This window comes from Periplaneta americana, chromosome 8, assembly GCF_040183065.1.
Source record: "Periplaneta americana isolate PAMFEO1 chromosome 8, P.americana_PAMFEO1_priV1, whole genome shotgun sequence".
Taxonomy (NCBI): Eukaryota; Metazoa; Arthropoda; class Insecta; order Blattodea; family Blattidae; genus Periplaneta; species Periplaneta americana.
The window spans coordinates 84,101,623-84,121,035 of record NC_091124.1 but is presented as its reverse complement, the minus strand read 5'-3'; the positions used below and the strand labels follow the sequence as shown (position 1 = coordinate 84,121,035).

Here is a 19,413-nt window from a genome sequence, read left to right as displayed (position 1 = left end):
TGAGCAGATAGCTATTTTGAAAGAACTTGAAAAAATATCCACATTCGACAACCTACAGGATAAGCAGAAGTCAGCTATAATCCATACAGATAGCCTCATAACATTAGATTCGCTACGGAATCCCAACAACCACAAAAATATCATTGAAACAATCAGAAAACAGGCAAGAAAAATGAAGGAGCAGAGATGGACTATCCACTACACATGGGTCAAGGCGCATGTCGGTATTGCAGGCAACGAACTAGCAGACAAATTAGCCAAGAGAGCAGCAAGGAATAAAGACCTAGAAGTGTGCTACGAGAGGATTCCTGAAAGTGAGTGGCTACGAGTACCACAAGAGGAAAGCATGTCTCAATGGGAAAAGGACTGGCAGACAACAACTAGAGGACCAGTCACCAAATCATATTTTCCCAGTGTAAAGGACCGACTCCGGGTCAGTATCCCCTTGAATAATAATCTTACGACATTCCTAACCGGCCACGGAAAATTAAAGGTCTACTTCCACCGTTTCCACATATTGGACAGCCCCGAATGCCCTTGTGGGAAGGGCGATCAGACAGCTGAGCATCTAATCTTCCAGTGTGCTATTCTTGATAAAGAAAGAAGTGTGTTCAGAAACAACATCCTAAAACTAGGTGGTCACTGGACTAACACATTGAGTGAACTAATACTTAAATATAAGAAACAATACATAGAATTTGTTCAATCTGTAAATTTAGAAAAGCTATAACCCCAAAAGGAAGAAGAAGAGAGCAAAGAAAGAAACAGAGTTGTAAATAGTGTATACTCGTATAGTAGTGTAATAACAATATAACAAGTGCAATCAGTAGCCATAGTGAAAATTGTGTAACTATATAATATTCATCTCTTAGTAATACTAGCGATATAGCAGTGTATCAAGTATAAACATAAATGGGAAGGAACTAGATAATTATGAACCAGACTCGAAGAACAGTGAAGCCATATGTGACATTTATCTAATAGTGATTATCTAATAGTAATTTAGAATTGTATTGAATGATCAACAAGGCATGTAGTATTACTAACCTTGTAATGGAACATGCTTCCAATAAAAAAAAATACATACATACATACATACATACATACATACATACATACATACATACATACATACATACATACATACATACATACATACATACATACATACATACATACATACATACATACATACATAAATACATAAATACATACATGTTGGGGTTGTATCCTTTTCTTGTGGTATGTATTTGATTGTGTTTAGTTCTTCTTTGTAATCATGTTGGTTCATTGGTATGTTGAGTAGTCTGTGTACCATTGTTCGGAATGCAGCTTGTTTGTGTTGTGTTGGGTGGTTGGATGTGTTGTGTAGGGTGGTTGGATGTGTTGTGTATGTGTGTTGCTGTTATGGGTTTTCTGTAGACTTTGAATGTGTGTTTGATGTCGACTTTTGTTATTGTGATGTCTAGAAAATTTATGGATTTGTTGTTTTCAATTTCTAATGTGTAATGTACTGTAGCTTTGGGTGTATTTTGTTTATGTAGGTTTTGGATCTGTATTTTGTTTCCTTTGTATAGTATTAGTATGTCATCTACGTATCTGTGCCAATATAATTATGATGTTGTCTGCGTGTTTGTTGTTGTCTTTGTTTAGTATGTATGTCTGTTCTATATAGTGTATGAATATTTCTGCTAGTATGCAGGAAATATTAATTTTCAAGTTTAAAATCAAATTGAGGTTAAGATTTTAGATAAGTTGAAAGTATATATAATAAAGGATTGTTTTATAATTTCAGTCAACAACTTGTCAATTACTACAAAAAAAATGTTTTCTGTTTTAATTGATAAGATGTTGACTGAAATTATAAAACAATTCTTTATTATATTTACTCGTACATAATGAAGGAAATGAATTGGCAGAATACTGAAGAAATTTAGACTTGCTATTTTATGACCTGACGTTTGAAACACTTCGTCAATTTGCATACCAGTACGCTGTACGAAGCAGTATTTTTCATCGATTCAACCGCAAGACACAGATGGGTGACTCGATTGGACCACATCGGTACGACATATGAAGTGGGATAATGGGATTTAATAAAATTAGAGTAAAAAATTTGTTGATAATTTTGATCCAAGTAATTCTGAAAAACCAGGATTTTCGATAGGGATGAAAGTGAAGTTCCCAAAGTCCCCAACAAGGTTCCGAAAGCAATTTCAATAAAAGGTAAGAAAGAGGACAAACAGTTAGTTGTTTTCTGCATGTGCACTAGTGGAAATTACTCGTATGTACCTCCGGCATGATATTTGTACGGGAGCGCAAAATCTGAACTTCTGCATGGAGCACCTTCGCGTTGAGTAATGTTCCTGTCGGAATCCGATTCATTAATTATATTGTTTTCGTTTACTGACTAAAACACTTCCAGAATTATATTCAAAGCACAGAATACAATCCAATCACTCGTCCAACATTTCTCTGGATGCAATAACATGATAGACAATATTAAATTCACTTACTTGGCATTCCACCACATAGCAGTCATAAAAATTCAACCTTTGGACTGATCTTTCTTCACGGAACTTCAGGAATTTTATGCTGCAAATTGTGACCAATGTATGGTGAACCATCCAGAGAAAGTACTAACCTGGTGTATGGTTGTTGAACTATTTTGTTCAGCATACATGAAATCCCTATAGTGGAGAAAGCAGTTAAAGGCTTCAAAACTTGCGGAATTGTGCTCCACAATAGGTTTGTGTTTTCTTATGAAGACTTCTTTGCTCGCTGATATAACCGACCAGTTAATGGAAGATATATCAACAAAAAATGAACAGACCAATGAAAATGTAACCTACCATCCCGTGGAAAGTAGGTACATCGGCAGAAACTCTGTAAACAGTCATGGAAATATTTAAAGAGGTGACAGGATAAGTATAAAAAATAGGGGAAGATAAAAGGGATGTTGTAAAATCTAGAGAATCTGGTGCTTCCCAAGTCCATTTCCTTCGGCATCAGGAATGTGAAGCAAAATACCAATTATGTATTCCCGTCCTAAGTTCTTCTCTTATCAAAGATTGGTACGTTTCTTACAGAAAGCGCATGAGAAATGGGGAAAAAAAGCCAACTCTTCTCATTTCAACTCCGAATAAAGGAGTTCAAAGATTAAAAGAAGCAAGAAATCCACAGTAAGAAGACGTCTTTGTGCAGAAAAGTATACAGAAACTGATGTTTTATGCCCATGATGTAATGGAACATCTGAGGATCCCCAACAGAAGATATGGTGAAGTGTAATACAGAGTTCGCCAAAAAAATATATACAAATTTTGTCAGACTGTTTCGAGATATTGATATTGTCAATTGATTTAATTACGAGTATGTTGTAGTATGGTCTTTCGCTCAACGTTTTGAACATATAAAGTGACCATGTGCTTAACTGAAGACAGTACTACATGTGTGATCAGTATTTAAATGTAAAACAAACGCATAATAAATAATTTTCGTTCCTTAAAGAGTCTATGCATTTTTTTGGCGACTCTGTATATGTGAGATCTGGTGACATGAAAATTGCTGAAGTTATGAGAGGGAAAAATTCGTTTGTGGCATCTGATAAGTGTTCATTTAATTTAGCACACTTATAATATTTGTTTCAAGTAAATTTATAAGTTTGTGTAACATGTTTTGTGTTGATTTCCATTATGACATCTTTTCCAAATTAATTTATTATAAACATTTCTTCGCCATGTTCATGTAATTCTGTCAGTTAACGCATTTTGTTTCACATTAATTTGCCTGGTGAAATCTTATTTGTTAACTATAAGTCTATCTTTCCCATTCTTAAAGTAAAGTAAAGTATTGTGTTGATGTTTTTTGGGATCTTTGCTCCATGTTTTGCGGAATATTACCCCAGTAGTTAGAGTAAAGATCCTAATTCTTCTATCTCATATACATTCCTATAAGTCTAATTTAAATAAAAAATACAATTTCCACGATTTGACAAAAGTTAAGTAAAACTATAAGGAATAATATTGAACCATCAAAACCTGATTAAAATAATGAATAATGTGATCAGAGGAACAACATTGATAAAAATTCCGGGTCTTAGCCTCCTGTTACTCTAAATCACTTTTGCAATTGTATAGTATTTTCATATTTATTACATTACCGTTACAGGTTATTAGAAATATTAAAACGGTTTTCCTGATAACTCGGACAGTTTATAAGACATTGCAGTAAAAATTTGTGTGCATTTGTACAAACCTACCTAGAACTATTGGTTTAACACTTATAATTTATTTTGACTTAATGAAATTTTTAAATCTTTTACTTTAAAATAAAAATTACAATCTACATTCAGTAATACGAGGCGCATCCAGAAAGTAACTTTCCCGATTTTTTTCCCTTGAAAGTAAACGTAATTAGCCGTTCAATTGCCCATGCGTAACAGATCTATGACGTATCAATCATATGCCAGCCGGACAGGTCCCGCCTGGTGCCAGTAGCGTGGCAGCAGTAGTCCGAAATGGAAGATCTTATTCCTTCTTCCGCCGCCTGCGAGGTTCGGTCGGTGATAAAGTTCTTTAATGCACAAAGCATTGCGCCAATTTAAATTCATCGGCAGCTCTGTCAGGTCTATGGGCCTAACATCATGAGTAAGCAGATGGTGCGTCGCTAGTGTAGGCAGTTTTCCGAAGGTCGTCAAAGTGTCCATGATGAAGAGCGCAGTGGGCGACCGTCCCTCATCAATGATGATCGTGTTGAGCTGGTGCGGCAGTGCATCATTGAGAACCGTCGCTTCACGATTACGGAGCTGAGCAGCCATTTTCCACAGATATCGCGATCCTTGTTGCATGAGATTGTCACTAAGCACCTGCTGTTCAAGAAAGTGTGTGCCAGGTGGGTGCCGAAAAACCTGACACCCGAACACAAAATGCAACGTTTAGGAGCAGCACTGACATTTCTGCAACGGTATCACGATGACGGCGACGAGTTCCTCGACAGGATCGTCACGGGCGATGAGACTTGAATTTCGCACTTCACCCCGGAAACCAAGCGGCAGTCAATGCATTGGCGGCATAGTGAATCTCCGGTCAGGACGAAATTGAAACAGACGCTGTCGGTACGGAAAGTGATATGCACGGTGTTCTGGGACAGGAAGGGCATTCTGCTCATTGACTTTCTTCCAAGAGGTGAAACAGTGAACGCTGACCGTTACTGTGAAACACTGCGAAAATTGCGACGTGCCATTCAAAACAAGAGGCGTGGAATGCTTACTACAGATGTTGTGCTCATCCATGACAATGCTCGTCCACATACGGCTCGGCTCACAGCAGCTGTTTTGACGGAATTTGGCTGGGAGTTTTTTGATCATCCACCCTACAGTCCTGATCTTGCTCCCAGTGATTTTTACGTTTTCTTGCACCTCAAGAAATTCCTGTCCTCCGGTGAGCGTTTTGGCAACGACGAAGAGCTGAAGACGTCTGTCACACGCTGGTTCCAAGAGGCGTGAAATGCTTACTGCAGGTGTTGTGCTCCTCCATGACAATGCTCTTCCACATACGGCTCGGCGCACAGCAGCTGTTTTAGACGGAATTTGGCTGGGAGCTCTTTGATCATCCACCCTACTGTCCTGATCTTTCTCCCAGCGATTTTCACGTTTTCTTGCACCTCAAGAAATTCCTGTCCTCCGGTGAGCGTTTTGGCAACAACGAAGAGCTGAAGACGTCTGTCACACGCTGGTTCCATTCACAGGCGGCAGAGTTCTACGACAGAGGGATACAAAAGTTGATCCCACGATACAAGTGTCTCAATTCTGATGGTGGCTATGTTGAAATATAGCTGAAACATTGCTGTACCTGTTGCCAATAAATGTTTTCCTGAAAGTGTGTGTTCTTTTTTTTTAATAGGGAAACTTACTTTCTGGATGCGCCTCGTATTTTAACTACAGTATATTCACAGCGAAAAAAATAAAAAGCATTACTTTTCAGCGTACCCTCGTAACAAAGTTCTGTCCAATAGTTCTATGTTCCCTGCCAAGCTTAGGCGACATTTCGAAACTCATCCTGACTTCACAAATAAAACTGTATACTACTTCAAAAGAAAAAGTGAAGAACTCCATGCAGATCAGACAACATTTTTATCTCGTGTAAAGACAAATAACGAGAAAGCACTGGAAGCGTCGTACTCGATCAGTCATGACCTGGCTCTTGCTGATAAACCTCCTACCCTTGATGAAACTCCTATAAAATCACTATTTTCGCTACAACTTGACGAATCCACGGACGTTGCCGATTAGCTGTGTTAATGACGTTTGAGCGGTACGAATTTTCAGGTTCTTTTCATGAAAATATTTTGTTCTGCAAGCCATTGCCATCCTCTACAAGCGGTACTGAATTTTTTTTCCCTGATAGATGTCTTCTTCATTGAAAACTCGATACCGTGGGACAATTGCATTGACGTGTGCATAAATGGCGCAAAGGCCACGGTAGGTCCTGTTGCTGGCTCTGTTACAAGGATCAAGAAAGTTAAAAAAAAAAAACCGCACAAGTTGTCGTTGGGTGCTACACCGACACGCCCTCGCAACGAAAAAAAATGCCAGTGTTATTAAAACAATTACTAGACAACACCGTTAAAATTATCAACTTTGTTAAGATACGATCTTTGCAGTGTAGGCTACTCAAAATCCTGTGTGAAGATATGGGAAATATACAACTAATTGTTATTATATGGAAAAATGTGATGGTTGTCGCGTGGTAAATCGTTGTCCCGTTTATTTGAATTTCTTCTTCACTTTTGAATGACCAAAACAGTTTGCTAGCAGAGTATCAGAATTATCAGGAATGGTTGTGCAAATTATGTTACTTGGCAGACATTAAAAAAATGAACGAATTCAGCACAACCATACAAGACAAACTGAAGACTGTATTCGAAGCTAATGATAATGACAAAATTGCCGTGCTAGTAAGCGTCGAGAATAAGGATCTGACATGTTTCTTATTGACTTCAAACTTTACAAAGAAAATAACATAACAATGAATGACTCATTCATAGCAATAATAAAATAATATCTTGACAATTTGCTTCAAAATATGAATTCATACTTTCAAAGGGACACTCAGGAATCGATTCGAAAGAAATATGAGTGGATTGTAGATCCATTTTCAGTGAAGTCAAAACCAGCAGCCCTCATTGCGGCAGAATATGAGGTACTTATAGACATGGTTTCGGACTGTCAGGCATCATTTAAAAGCAAACCACTTCCCGAAGTTTGGGCTCAGTTAGGGGAGGATCATTCGATATTAAGTTCTAAAGTTAAATTGCTCTTACTGCCCTTTGGTACTACGTACCTCTGTGAATCGGCCTTTTCTAGGTTCACGGCTACAAAAGCAAAATATCGAGCTCGTTTCGAAGCAGAAAGACGAACTGCGTCTTCAACTGACTTCTGTGACACCGGAATTAACAAACTTTGCCGCAAGAAACAGGCACATTCTTCACATTAACTTCGGGTGTACATGTAACATTATATAATTTTGTAGATTTAAATAATGTTGTCTCCAGCTCTTTTTTACTATTGTTTCCTTTATATATATACCTTATTATTCACACTTACGTATCGTGTGTAATATGCTTCATGCAACATATTATAAACATAGAACTAAACACTAACATTTCTTGGAGCTCCACTATAAAATATTTCTTCAAAAAGGCTCCGTGGCTGAAAAAGTTTGGGAACAGCTGTTCTAGTGACTCAGTCCAAGAAGATTGTTCACGTATGCGTCTCTTATGCTACACATAAACCATGTCTGAAAACAAAGGAGAAAAGAAAGTGTGGACAAAAACAAATGGAAAACAGAAGAACGGAAAACTAATAGAATGACCAATCAAACACGACTTATAAAGGAACTCAAATGGCAGGAAAATAATTTGTTTCTATAAGAAAGTGTTCTATTAAAACTTGTCATCACAACATATTTGAAGAAGATCAACAACCCATTTTTGGGTTATTTTGGAATATGAGTGCTAAAATTCAACAAGATTCCTTTCTTGCTTCTTGCCTACAAAGGAATGACCTTCCTGAGTCATAAATACCAACAGCGCCTGTATAGTCCATCTGGTGTAGTTTCAGCGTCAGCCTCGTACTCATCGTCTTTCATTCTAATCTGGAAGACTGCAGTAGAATTGTTAGAGATGAAGAGTTTGAATCCACCACAAATGAAACCGGTACCTATTAACCCCTCCAAGGAAAAGGACGTAAGAAGTTTCTATCAATTCTTGTTCAGTGTTTGAACAAATGACAACAGCAGCAGAAGACACGTTTGATGACTCATGATAACAAAGAAAAGGAGAAAGAAAAGTAAAAAAAAAGAACATATTTTATTTATACGTGTTTGAGTTAAGTATTCTCTATTAGTTTGCAATTATTGAAGTACAATAAATGCAAAGCAGGTATAACTGATGTAAAAATATTATGTCCTTCAATAAACCAGTTTTGTAGAGGTTTACAAGTTCGTTAACCCATTTTAACCTAGCGTTACCATAACTTATATTGCAGAAAGCAATATAACTTGCTTCATACCCGTCCTTAATTAATAAAACTGGAATTTTTCTTTGTGAATTCAAGCTACATGATGGTTCTTTCTTATTACATTATGAAATCACAAATTTATTATACCAGTTGGGCAATAGCAGCTGCACGATTTAGATGTTGCTTTCTCAGCAGCAATTTTGGAGAGCAACAAGAAGTAAGATAATTTATTTGTTACTTTGATGAACTTGATTGTAATGTTTGTTGTGGTATTTTACTTATTGTTGATTGAGTATTCGTGTACATCAAGCACAAGTTTACAATCCGTAACATTGTTGTGGATATAATACATTTTTTCTTACGTTACCATATGGTAACGCTAGGCTAATATGTTGTCACTCATTCTTTGTGCTCTCTTGCTACTAACAGTAAGATGAAGGAGTTACAAGAAAGTACAAGCAACAAAATTAATGTTACAAACAGGTGCGTGAAAGTGCATGAGATACTTTTGGAATTAGAAAACTAAAATTTAGAGCATTCTACATACAGCCACCAAAGCCCAATTTTGTATCTGACGAGAACTCTGCAGATGTAGAGGGTGTCATGTTCGACAAACTAAGTGGAAGGAAACTAAGTACTGAAGCTGAGGTTATTTTTGTTAATAGCGACAGAACAGGTGGACCAGACGATATTTCTTTTACAGAAGAAGAGGAAATTGAAGAGTCATCTGTGATAGAAAGAGAATGATACCATCAACATTGCAATGTGTAGAAATGGTACCATCAGGGAAATGTAAGTGGATAAAGCAGTATGTTATAACAGTTCAATCGATTTCTCCACAGAGTGACTTTTAAAGACAGAGATGTGACAAATTTTGTTTTCTTTATAAAAATTCGCTTTATCTATGTAAAAACTGTTTTAGTTCATTTCCACATGATTGTTAGATGTTGCTATACAAAATGCTTGGCAGCCAAGTAGAAGATCTGGCTCACCATTGAATGAATTAGAATTCAAATGGGAGATTTGAAGAAGTCGGGAGCACCCCAAAAGGCAAGGGGTGACCATCTACTTCCAAATACAGCGACAATGGAGCTACGAGACGTGTCCAAAAAGTAAGTTTCCCTGGGGTTGTTTGCAGAAATAAAATATAATTTTATGGAAAGACTTATTCGAACAGATACAGGAATTGTTGAGCTATTTTTTCAACATATTTCCACCTGAATTGAGACTTTTTGATACCGTAGGCTCAACAGAGAGGTGCAAACGGCTGTCACACACTGGTTCCGATTCCAGGCGGGAAACTTCTACGAGGGACAAAAGTTGATACCACGGTGTGACAAATGTCTCAATTCCGGTGGGAAATATATTTAAAAATAGTTCAACAGTTGCTGTATTTATTCCAATAAATCTTTCCATGAAATTGTGTTTTCTCTCTGTAAACGGCTCCGGATAAACTCACTTTCTGGACGTCACTCGCAGAACACTTGATTATATAATTATATAAGATACGATGGAATGAAACATTAGTGATTCCGATACACGGATGTGCTAGTGAAAATGCTCTTCTGGCATACAGCTTTCTCAAAATTTGATGTAGGTCTCTGCAACCCATGTTTTTTGTCATATAAGATATGTTTTACCATACTACCGAAATATGTGAAAATCACACGAAAAAATTAATGTAAAACGTTATGTTACGAAAATGTGTTTTGTTCATACGAGTATATTGCGACAATAATTCTATTAGGGTAAACTGGGGTCTGTTGGACAGTCGGGCATGTTGGACACTCCGTACTTTAACGTGTTACCACGCCACTTGTGGGCACCACATTCAGCTAGAAGTCAATGACGGAAGTAGCCCCACTCGTGGCTACTTCCGTCATTGACTTCTAGCTGAATGTGGTGCCCACAAGTGGCGTGGTAACACGTTAAAGTACGGAGTGTCCAACATGCCCGACTGTCCAACAGACCCTAGTTTACCCTATGTATATTTGTTCAGGTATTGTGAAAGTAATTTTCTTATTTTTGTATTTTCTGTATTATTTGTATGGAGTGTGGTATTGTGTGGGGCAGAAACGTGGACATTACGACGAAGTGAAGAGAAACGAATAGATGCATTTGAAATGTGAATAAGGAGAAGAATGGAATGTATTAAGTGGACAGACAATAAGAAATTAAGCCGTATTGGAAAGAGTGGGTGAAGAAAGAATGATGCTGAAACTGATTAGGAAGAGGAAAAGGAATTGTTTGGGTCACTGGCTGAGAGGATACTGCCTACTGACGGATGCACTGGAAGGAGTGGTGAACGGGAGTAAATGGTGAAGAGTTCGGAGCAGAAGAAGATATCAGATGATAGACGACATGAAGATATATCGATCATATGAAAAGACAAACAGGAAGGCAGAAGATAGGAAACATTGGAGAATGCTGGATTTGCAGTGAAAGATCTGACCTTGGGCAGAACACTGAATGAGTGATAAATATATTTGTATGCTAAAGTTGAATTAAGTTCAATAAATTGCTTGAAAGATGTCATTATAAGGCAATAACTCATTCTTTAAGATTTGACAACATAATGACCTAGCGTTACCATATTATGGTAACGCCCTGTAATTACACACATTCGCTTCAACAATAGAAAACAAAAGCATTGTTGTGTTCAATTACATCCATTTAATTAATCTATAACGAAATAAACGAAAAACTTGACGAAAAATAATTCAGGCTTTTAAGGGTTAAGCACATTAAATACAAAAAACATTGTTGTCGGAAAAAGAGCGTATAAAAAGTGTGATGTTGTTTCTCAACAGTTTCTTTTATTAGTCTACATTTATTTCAAAATGAATTTAAATAAGGATATGTTCCTGAATATTTGTTTAACTTGAATTCGATCGGCGTAGCAAGCTCCTTAACATTTAAATTACGTTTATCTGAAAACACTATCATTTTCTCATTGTACACCCTTATTCGGACCATGTCCTCAATTGATATTAAGTATAGTTAAAGTTTTTTTCATGTTTTTTTTTTGTTTTGTGTATAATAATAATAATAATAATAATAATAATAATAATAATAATAATAATTATTATTATTATTATTATTATTATTATTATTATTATTGTTATTATTATTTGTATGCATTAATTTTTGTATTACTGTATTATAATAGAACTACACCCTAGCAAGTGCTTTGCTCATACGGGTGTTCCTGATTTTTTATGCTTTGTATAATTAGTATAAATAAATAAATATAAAATTAGCTCAGACTTTTCATCGACCATCATCATATTACACGTCTAATAATGGTGTCTTTATAATGGGAGATTAGCTTTATATTCTTTGCCTGTGACTCTCCAAATAACTTGTTTACAATTTGCAATAAACATGGCTCAACAAGTGATTCACCTATTGTGAGGTCCCGTTATTTTTATCAAATTCATGAGCTATTAAGAATGAGGACTGACAGCAGCACCAGTTGATACACATCTTTTCATGAGCATCTTCGAAGCTTTTTTTTGTTTCAAAATAATCTGATAGCTTATTAATAAGATTGGGATGAACGCTTCTCAGACGTCGATTTAGTTTCTTTGGTTTCAGAATCTCATTAGGTATTTTGAAACCGCATACGACATATACTAGAAAATGTATGCAATGAATACTTTCATTACTGAAACCAAAATTAATGTATGAATTCATGTACATCTTTGACACGGAAAATGGTTGCTCTCCGGAAGCGTGAATTTGTTTGTGTCTTTCGGGTTAAGAACGCAAGGTGGTTCAAAAGAACGGGAAATTTTAAAACGTGTAATGGCAGCCTGGAAGGTACGTAAAGCTGAATGACATATAAAACCCTGCTAACGCGTTCCCACCTATTTTCTCGAATCCGCATTCCCAAATGGACGTTTACCCGAAGCTACCTTTTCCCGAATGCTACTTTCCTGAAGCCAAGTTCCCGAAGCCACAGTTCCGAATTTCATTTACTATTCATTTTCCCGAATATATTACGCGAGAAATTCCTGAACAGTAAAACATGAATTGACAATCACTGCATGATGCCAGGAAACAAAAAAATTGCAAAAACTACATTTAAGCAAAAAAGAATTATTAAAATTACGCTATGAGAAACGTGGCAGATGAAGCTACAATAATTAATAACTTCAGCGCGAGGAGGTAAAAAGCATTTGCTGGGAAGTTACGTGTATTTAAAGAGCACAAGTGCGACTGGAGGAAAAATATACTGGGATTGTGCAAAAGTACATACGTTACAAAGAATGTTCTGCGCGGGCGATTACTTCTGAACAACCTAATAACCTGCAAGTAGATAGACAGACAGACAGGTAGGTAGGTAGGTAGGTAGGTAGGTAGGTAGGTAGGTAGGTAGGTAGGTAGGTAGGTAGGGAGGCAGGCAGGCAGGCAGGCAGGCAGATAGATTTATTTAGTATTATACATACAGTTGTTATATTATAATTTTCTCTAAAATCCAATGCACGGGTCTCCTGACCGTACGTGCTTTGTAACTAAAACAAGTCCTACTTTGTAGGTCTCAACACCCCTCCCCCCACCTATAGCTGAAAGGGCCAGCCGCAGAGAGAGTAGCTACAACTTCAAATATGAATACGAATTATCCTGCAGGATTATCACACCTATGCGGCCGATAACAGACACCTCGAATACCTGAGGACACTTGGACATTATTTCACTTTGTAAAGAAAAAGTGTAATTAATTATACAATAATTATATTAAATACATTTGTGTGGTAATATACACTAGGCCTACTGTATTATCATGAAAATGGAAATCAAAGAAATCGGGAATGTGGATTCGGGAATTTTGTATTCGAGTAAATGGAATTTCGGGAAAATTGAAATCGTAGAAATCGGGAAAATATCTGTCGGGAATGTGGATTCGGGAATTTTGTATTCGGGAAAATGAATGTTCGCAAATGCGGATTCGGGAAAATATCCGAGAATCCTGCTAAAGACATCTTGTCATTTTGTTATCATAACGCAGTGAAGTAGCGTGCATCGTGCGTTTGCAGTCAAAGCATGTTAGAAGAACAATGATAATGTGGAGGCCGAGTATAGAGAATTTTTATCTCCATTTTAAATTAGGAAGGCATAATCGTGTTCCATCAGCAAATGTAATTAACACATGGATATATAATTTTGAGGAAACTGGTTGGGCTCTCAAAAAAATAAATCTGTAGGAAGACCGCAAAGTCGGCCTCGGTAGCGCAGTTGGTATAGCGCTGGCCTTCTGTGCTCGAGGTTGCGGGTTGCGGCCCAGGTCGATGACATTCACGTGTGCTTAAATGCGACAGGCTTATGTCAGTAGATTTACTGGCATGTAAAAGAACTCCTGCGGGACGAAATTCCGGCACACCGGCGACGCTGATATAACCTCGGCAGTTGCGAGCGTCGTTAAATAAACCATAATTTAAATTTTTAAGACCGCGAACCTTTCGTACACCAGATAATATCGATGCTGTTCGAACTCCTGCCATATGAAGCCCACAACGATCAGTTGGTCGTCATGCAATGGCTGCATAGGTGCATCGTTCGAGTGTTCAAAGAATACTGTCACTGAATTTGAAGTTCCATCCGTTAAAGCTGCAGGTCGTTTAACAAAACAAATTCAACGGTCACCTAATGCGTCGACAATTTTGTGAACAAATTATGGAAAAGGATGTCGGACAAGGCCCACTTCCAACTGATAACACTGAACAAGAATTTTGCTTTGACTTAAAACAATGCTTCCCTTATGGTTTGATGTGCGCTGAATCCGAAAATGCATCTATTTTCTTCGTATCACGTAAGGTTTTTGAGATATAGCCTACTATTTCACTTTTCAATAAGCGCTTCCCCAGAAACATCTGGCGCGGGTTGGGGGTATTAACCAAAACAAAAGCTAATGCATTTTGTGAGTTTATGACTTATTTCCGGTTTCTTGTGGTTGTTGACATGTTATTTTATACTGCTAATAAATAAACTGATATTGGTTCCTTCTATTAAGTAAATTTCATGACAGTTCAAAGTGAGGTCTATGCAATGAACAAAAAAGGGTGTGGTTTTCAGTATTTAAAGGAAAAGTTTACCAGTTTGAGTGAAGGCATATTAAGAGAGAGCATTTTCTTTGGTCCACAAATTCACAAAGTTATGGCTAACCCTTTGTTTGAGGAAAAACTTTCTGTTACAGAAAGAATGGCATGCCGCGCTTTCAAAGGCGTTTGCTCAAATTTCCTTGACAAAATGGAGTGTAATATGTTTCTCAAAATACACTTTTTGTATTCTCATTTGAATTTCTTTCCTCCTAACTTTAGAGCGGTATGCGACGAGCATGGGGAAAGATTTCATCAGGAAATATCTGAAATGGAAAGGCAATGTAAAAGAAGATCATCATCCAGCATACTTGCAGACTATTGTTGGTTCCTTGAAAAATACAGCCCCGGGTCTAGTTATAAACAGAATTTATCCAGAAAATTATTTTTGATGTAAGTTCAAATTCCGAGATTTTTTTCATTATACGCATGAAATATTTTTACTGTTGTTGTGTTTTAAACTATGTAACATCATTTTTGTATCCAGTACAAATTTTTCAAATATTATGAGGAATTTCGAATCCCTAATGTGTTATAATTTTATCAGTAGCAGTGAAAAATTAAAAACAAATAAGTTTTGTCATAAAAATTCAATTCATTTTCCCCTTAAAATGGTACGTGATAGGGCAATTTTAATTTTAAATTCAGATTTAGGGCACACTTATTAGTAATAATTTATTCACCTATTTTTATTTCGGAGCAAGACAAAAAAGTAAAAATTTGTTGTTCAGTGTAATGGGCGCGCGACCATTGTAAATTCTGTTCGGTATTGCCATACTGGAAACCTTTCGTGCGCAAGAATTGCAGAATTTTCCAAAAATAACTGACAACATCCAGTTTCAGCAAGACGGTGCGACGTCACACACAGCACGAATATAATGACAGCTGTTTGATAATTGTTTGGCATAAAACGGTGACTTTTCAATGCTTTTAAGGGCCCTTAATCTCACAGCGTGCGATTTCTTCTTTTGGGGTCAGGGTGTAGCCTGCAGTAGTTGACCTGATACGACTGAAGAGCTGAAAGCGATGATCCGAGAGAAAAGTGCATTCAGATATTGCAAACTAGAGATCAGAGATAACTTATTTTTAAAATGATTCATTCAAGATTACGTTTGTTACATTAGCGTACTGGTCTAATAACAAATGGCATATATGTTTTTGTTTTCAAGCTTGTTTGACGTAGGTAGATGAAGTAGGAAAATGTATAGGGACAGCCCTCTTTATTCGACAAGGAATTAATTTGTAAACTACTGTCATATTAAACATGATCTAGATTGGCATTAATCACCATCACCATGAACAAATAAGGGTCTGGATCCGCGATTAGGCCTGTCCTCGGAAACACATTTCTTTATACTCACATCTTCCACCCTATGAATACGCTGAAGCTAATTCTGTTGACATTGCTTAATTTCTTCCACATTGCTTCCGGTGTTCAACCTTACCCGGATTTAAGTGTTTTATTTCTTATGTAATAGTGTAAAACCAAATAGCGAGGTGTAATTCCTATGATGAGGCTGACTCACGCGGCTGACGGATTGCGTGTGACGCACTACACTGCTACAATGGGATGTTAGAGAAGTGATTCCTATGCTGCGTCAGCTGCTTGCGTCGACCGTAGTGCAGATTGAGCCGCGCGGCTGTATCCCTCCGAGAGCACTACAGACGCAGCCGCAGCGCGTCTAGTAGAAAAGAGCCTCCACTTGCCTTGCTGTATAATGTCTGAAGAAAAAGTTTTATTTAGCGTTTTGGAAGATGAAAAACTGGTCGAAATGGTGTCGAAGTTTCCATGCATCTTTGATGTCGCAAGCCCAGTCTACAAAGACCAAATTGTTAAAGACAATGCTTGGAAAGAAATAGGAGAATTTGTCGAGAGATCTGGTAAGAAAAATATAATCTGTCCTAAATTTATGTAGTTTATTAGCATTATGTGACACATTTATATTGTTGTAAACACGTTGTACAATGTGTAAATAACTAGCTTAGTGAGTTCTAGTAATACGGTTATTTTGCCAGGGTAATGTCCCTGCGTGACTATTGAAATATTTCGTAAATGAATCTCACACATAAAACCCATCAATATTCGCAAAACCATCAACCCTAGCAAGTGGTATAAGATTTTTAGATGGTAGTGGTTCATTAGGGTCTAGTTCATAATAAAGACTAAACCGGGATAAACTGTGAAGCGTAGTAACTTAATTAACAATTAAATTGAGGTGAAAATGAGATCACTGCAGATGGTTTTTGATTTGGAAAGTCGCTCCACAAATCCTTTCATTTTGCCACCGGAACCTTCAGCATCAACAAGCACTAGTAGTTGGATGACATGATCATCACCTTCAGCTAGGAATATCAGCAATCATTCAACCGTCCGTAACTCGTATGACTATTCGGGATTTGAAACCCGGCAACTTTTGAACCACTGTGATTGTTTTTCAGTGTTAAAAAATAAAAATTGATTAAACCACTACAGTTTATACCAATAAAGTATTTTTACTTTACACTTTTTGCATTGTTACATTTTAATGTTGCAAGAAAAAAATTGATTAAATAGTAGTAGTATTACTACAAAACTACTATAAAGCAATTTTACTTTACATACCTCAGTTTTACGGCTAACTTTTCGTCAAGAGTTATAGGGTACAGATATCTACTTGAAGAATCTTTCTTGAGATCATCTTTGATCAGATCGAGAACATAGTTGAATTGAGCAATGTTTAGCCTGAAAAACTCCAGAAATATCTCGTCATCTTGTAACATGTGCCGATTGATTAGTGTTGTAAAAAACTTTCATCACGCCTTGTCCTAAAATAAATACTTCAGCGTTTCCCTCATTTATTTGTTGGAGAAGAATTCTTCCCCTTCATTTTCTTCCAATAGCAAATGAGGACCTAACATTCTAAATGTGTTAAGTGCAAAAAACAACTTTCTGAAATATTGATGAAAAACACACTGTGAAATGCATGTTCAAATACCTACAATACCATCTTTTGGAGCACGAATGAGTGACTTACAGTTGAGTTACAAAAAAGACAATTTAGTATCATATTCTCATATGGATGTTCCTTTCTTAGATTGAGTAAAATGGAATTTGAAAAATTGGAAATTCGTAACAATAAATAGCTTTCACTTATTGTGCAAGTGTCCGCTCACAACCAAAAGACCGCACACGTCTGACGTTTCATAGGAATGACCTACTAATGCGTCAGCCGTGTGCGTCAGACGCTGCATAGGAATTACACCGTAGCGTATCTGTTCTACTTCTGTTTGTTTACTTTTGTTATTTAATGCCATGTCTCGATTCCAATTCGAGCTGTAGCTTTCCTTGTGATCTTCTGTAGGGGTAATTCTTAACTATTTTATTCAAGATAACATCTGTTCGCCGAAGTATACTTAATTATGTAATTTATTATATAAGTATACCTTTTTAGAGGTCGATGTCCAGTTGGAGAACCTAGCCTAAAAGAAAGCAGTCCTACACTAGCCTAAAATGTCAAATGCTGCTAATTTCTTCAGTGAATCTAAATTATTCTAAAGAAACTAAAAAAAAAAAAAAAGCAATAACAATCTGCTCTGTATGAGGGATAAAACGACACGTAGAATAAGTCACTTAGTTTCAGGAATGAAACTACAGTTGTGTTGGTTTGAATGTTTTATTTTTGTTAGGTTTAAAATGGGACAGTGGGTCTATCGTCATTTATGAAGGGCATGTAATGTATTTTTTCTTCACATGATGCAACGTAGAGATGGGATAAACTGTTCTTTTTAAGAAACAGTTTCGACTGTAACTGTTTCATGAACGAAGCAGTTCCAAACAATAGTTTCAAAGAAACACTTTCATAAGGATGTGCTTACAACATCAGTGCCAACTGTTCCAAGTGTTCCAATCTCTCATCTGCTTCAGGAACATGTTTCAAATCCCTTGAATCGTCTTTAAATCAGCTGTTCAGTGTATTATGACAACAAAAATCATTTTTCGTAGGTTACTGTTAAGGGTACAGTAAATAACTACAATTCAAAATAAATCGGTTTAGTAAAAATAATGCTTACAACCCTAGGAGTTTAATAACGATGACATTAGCCGATGATATTTTTCGCGGTATATTAATAATTAACACTATGTTAGGGCACCGTGAACATAACCTTCATCAATGGACAGCTAATAAATAATATCAGATTTATTAGAGAATTTGATTCGTACAATTAAATTGCGCGATCCTACATAGGTTACTGTTGCACGAAGGCAGTGTGGAACATGGATAATATTATATCTACTTTCGATTGGAGGTCAATGATAGCGCTACATATGGCCTTTGCAGACAACAAAGAAGGGGAAACCTGTTTAGCAATTGAACTGTTCAAATATCTTTTGGAACCATGTGGAACGTTGAAGTGATCACTGAAGCAGGGTAACACCCTTTGGAACAGTTGGAACAGGTTATATCACGAAACTGTTTCGTATCGAAACAGTTTCAATTGCAAAACAGTTTCAAATGAACTGTTACAGCTATTTTTACCCATCTCTAATGTAACGTTCCGTAATTAGTTCGACCTCACAGTTCACTGTGGTCACTATGGTTCATTTAAAGCAGCGGTGATTAAAACTTGAACGAGAGACAGTCTAAAGGCTCATTCACAATGAAAATTAAACATAACGAAAGCGTTAACTTAAGAATGTAAACGTTATGGTAAAATCAAGAAGTCATACCATCATTCACGATGGGAACATAAACATAACAGCAAACATACTTGGTATCCATGGAAACATAACAACGACGCCATTTCCTCACATTCTGT

At 36.8% G+C, this 19,413-nt stretch overlaps 1 protein-coding gene and 1 long non-coding RNA gene across 2 annotated transcripts in view; one reads left to right on the top strand and one right to left on the bottom strand.

Annotated features, from left to right (window-relative positions):
• LOC138704835 (uncharacterized) overlaps window positions 1–19,413 on the top strand; it is a 412,725-nt gene that overhangs the window by 106,889 nt on the left and 286,423 nt on the right. The gene's annotated exons all lie outside the window — the stretch shown is intronic.
• Window positions 7,609–19,413, bottom strand: part of LOC138704829 (retinol dehydrogenase 16-like) — a 57,180-nt gene continuing 45,375 nt past the window's right edge. The window contains exon 6 of the mRNA XM_069833126.1: window positions 7,609–7,796. Coding sequence (XP_069689227.1) covers window positions 7,734–7,796 — 63 coding nt within the window. The 3' untranslated portion in view covers window positions 7,609–7,733. The remainder of the gene's footprint in view (window positions 7,797–19,413) is intronic.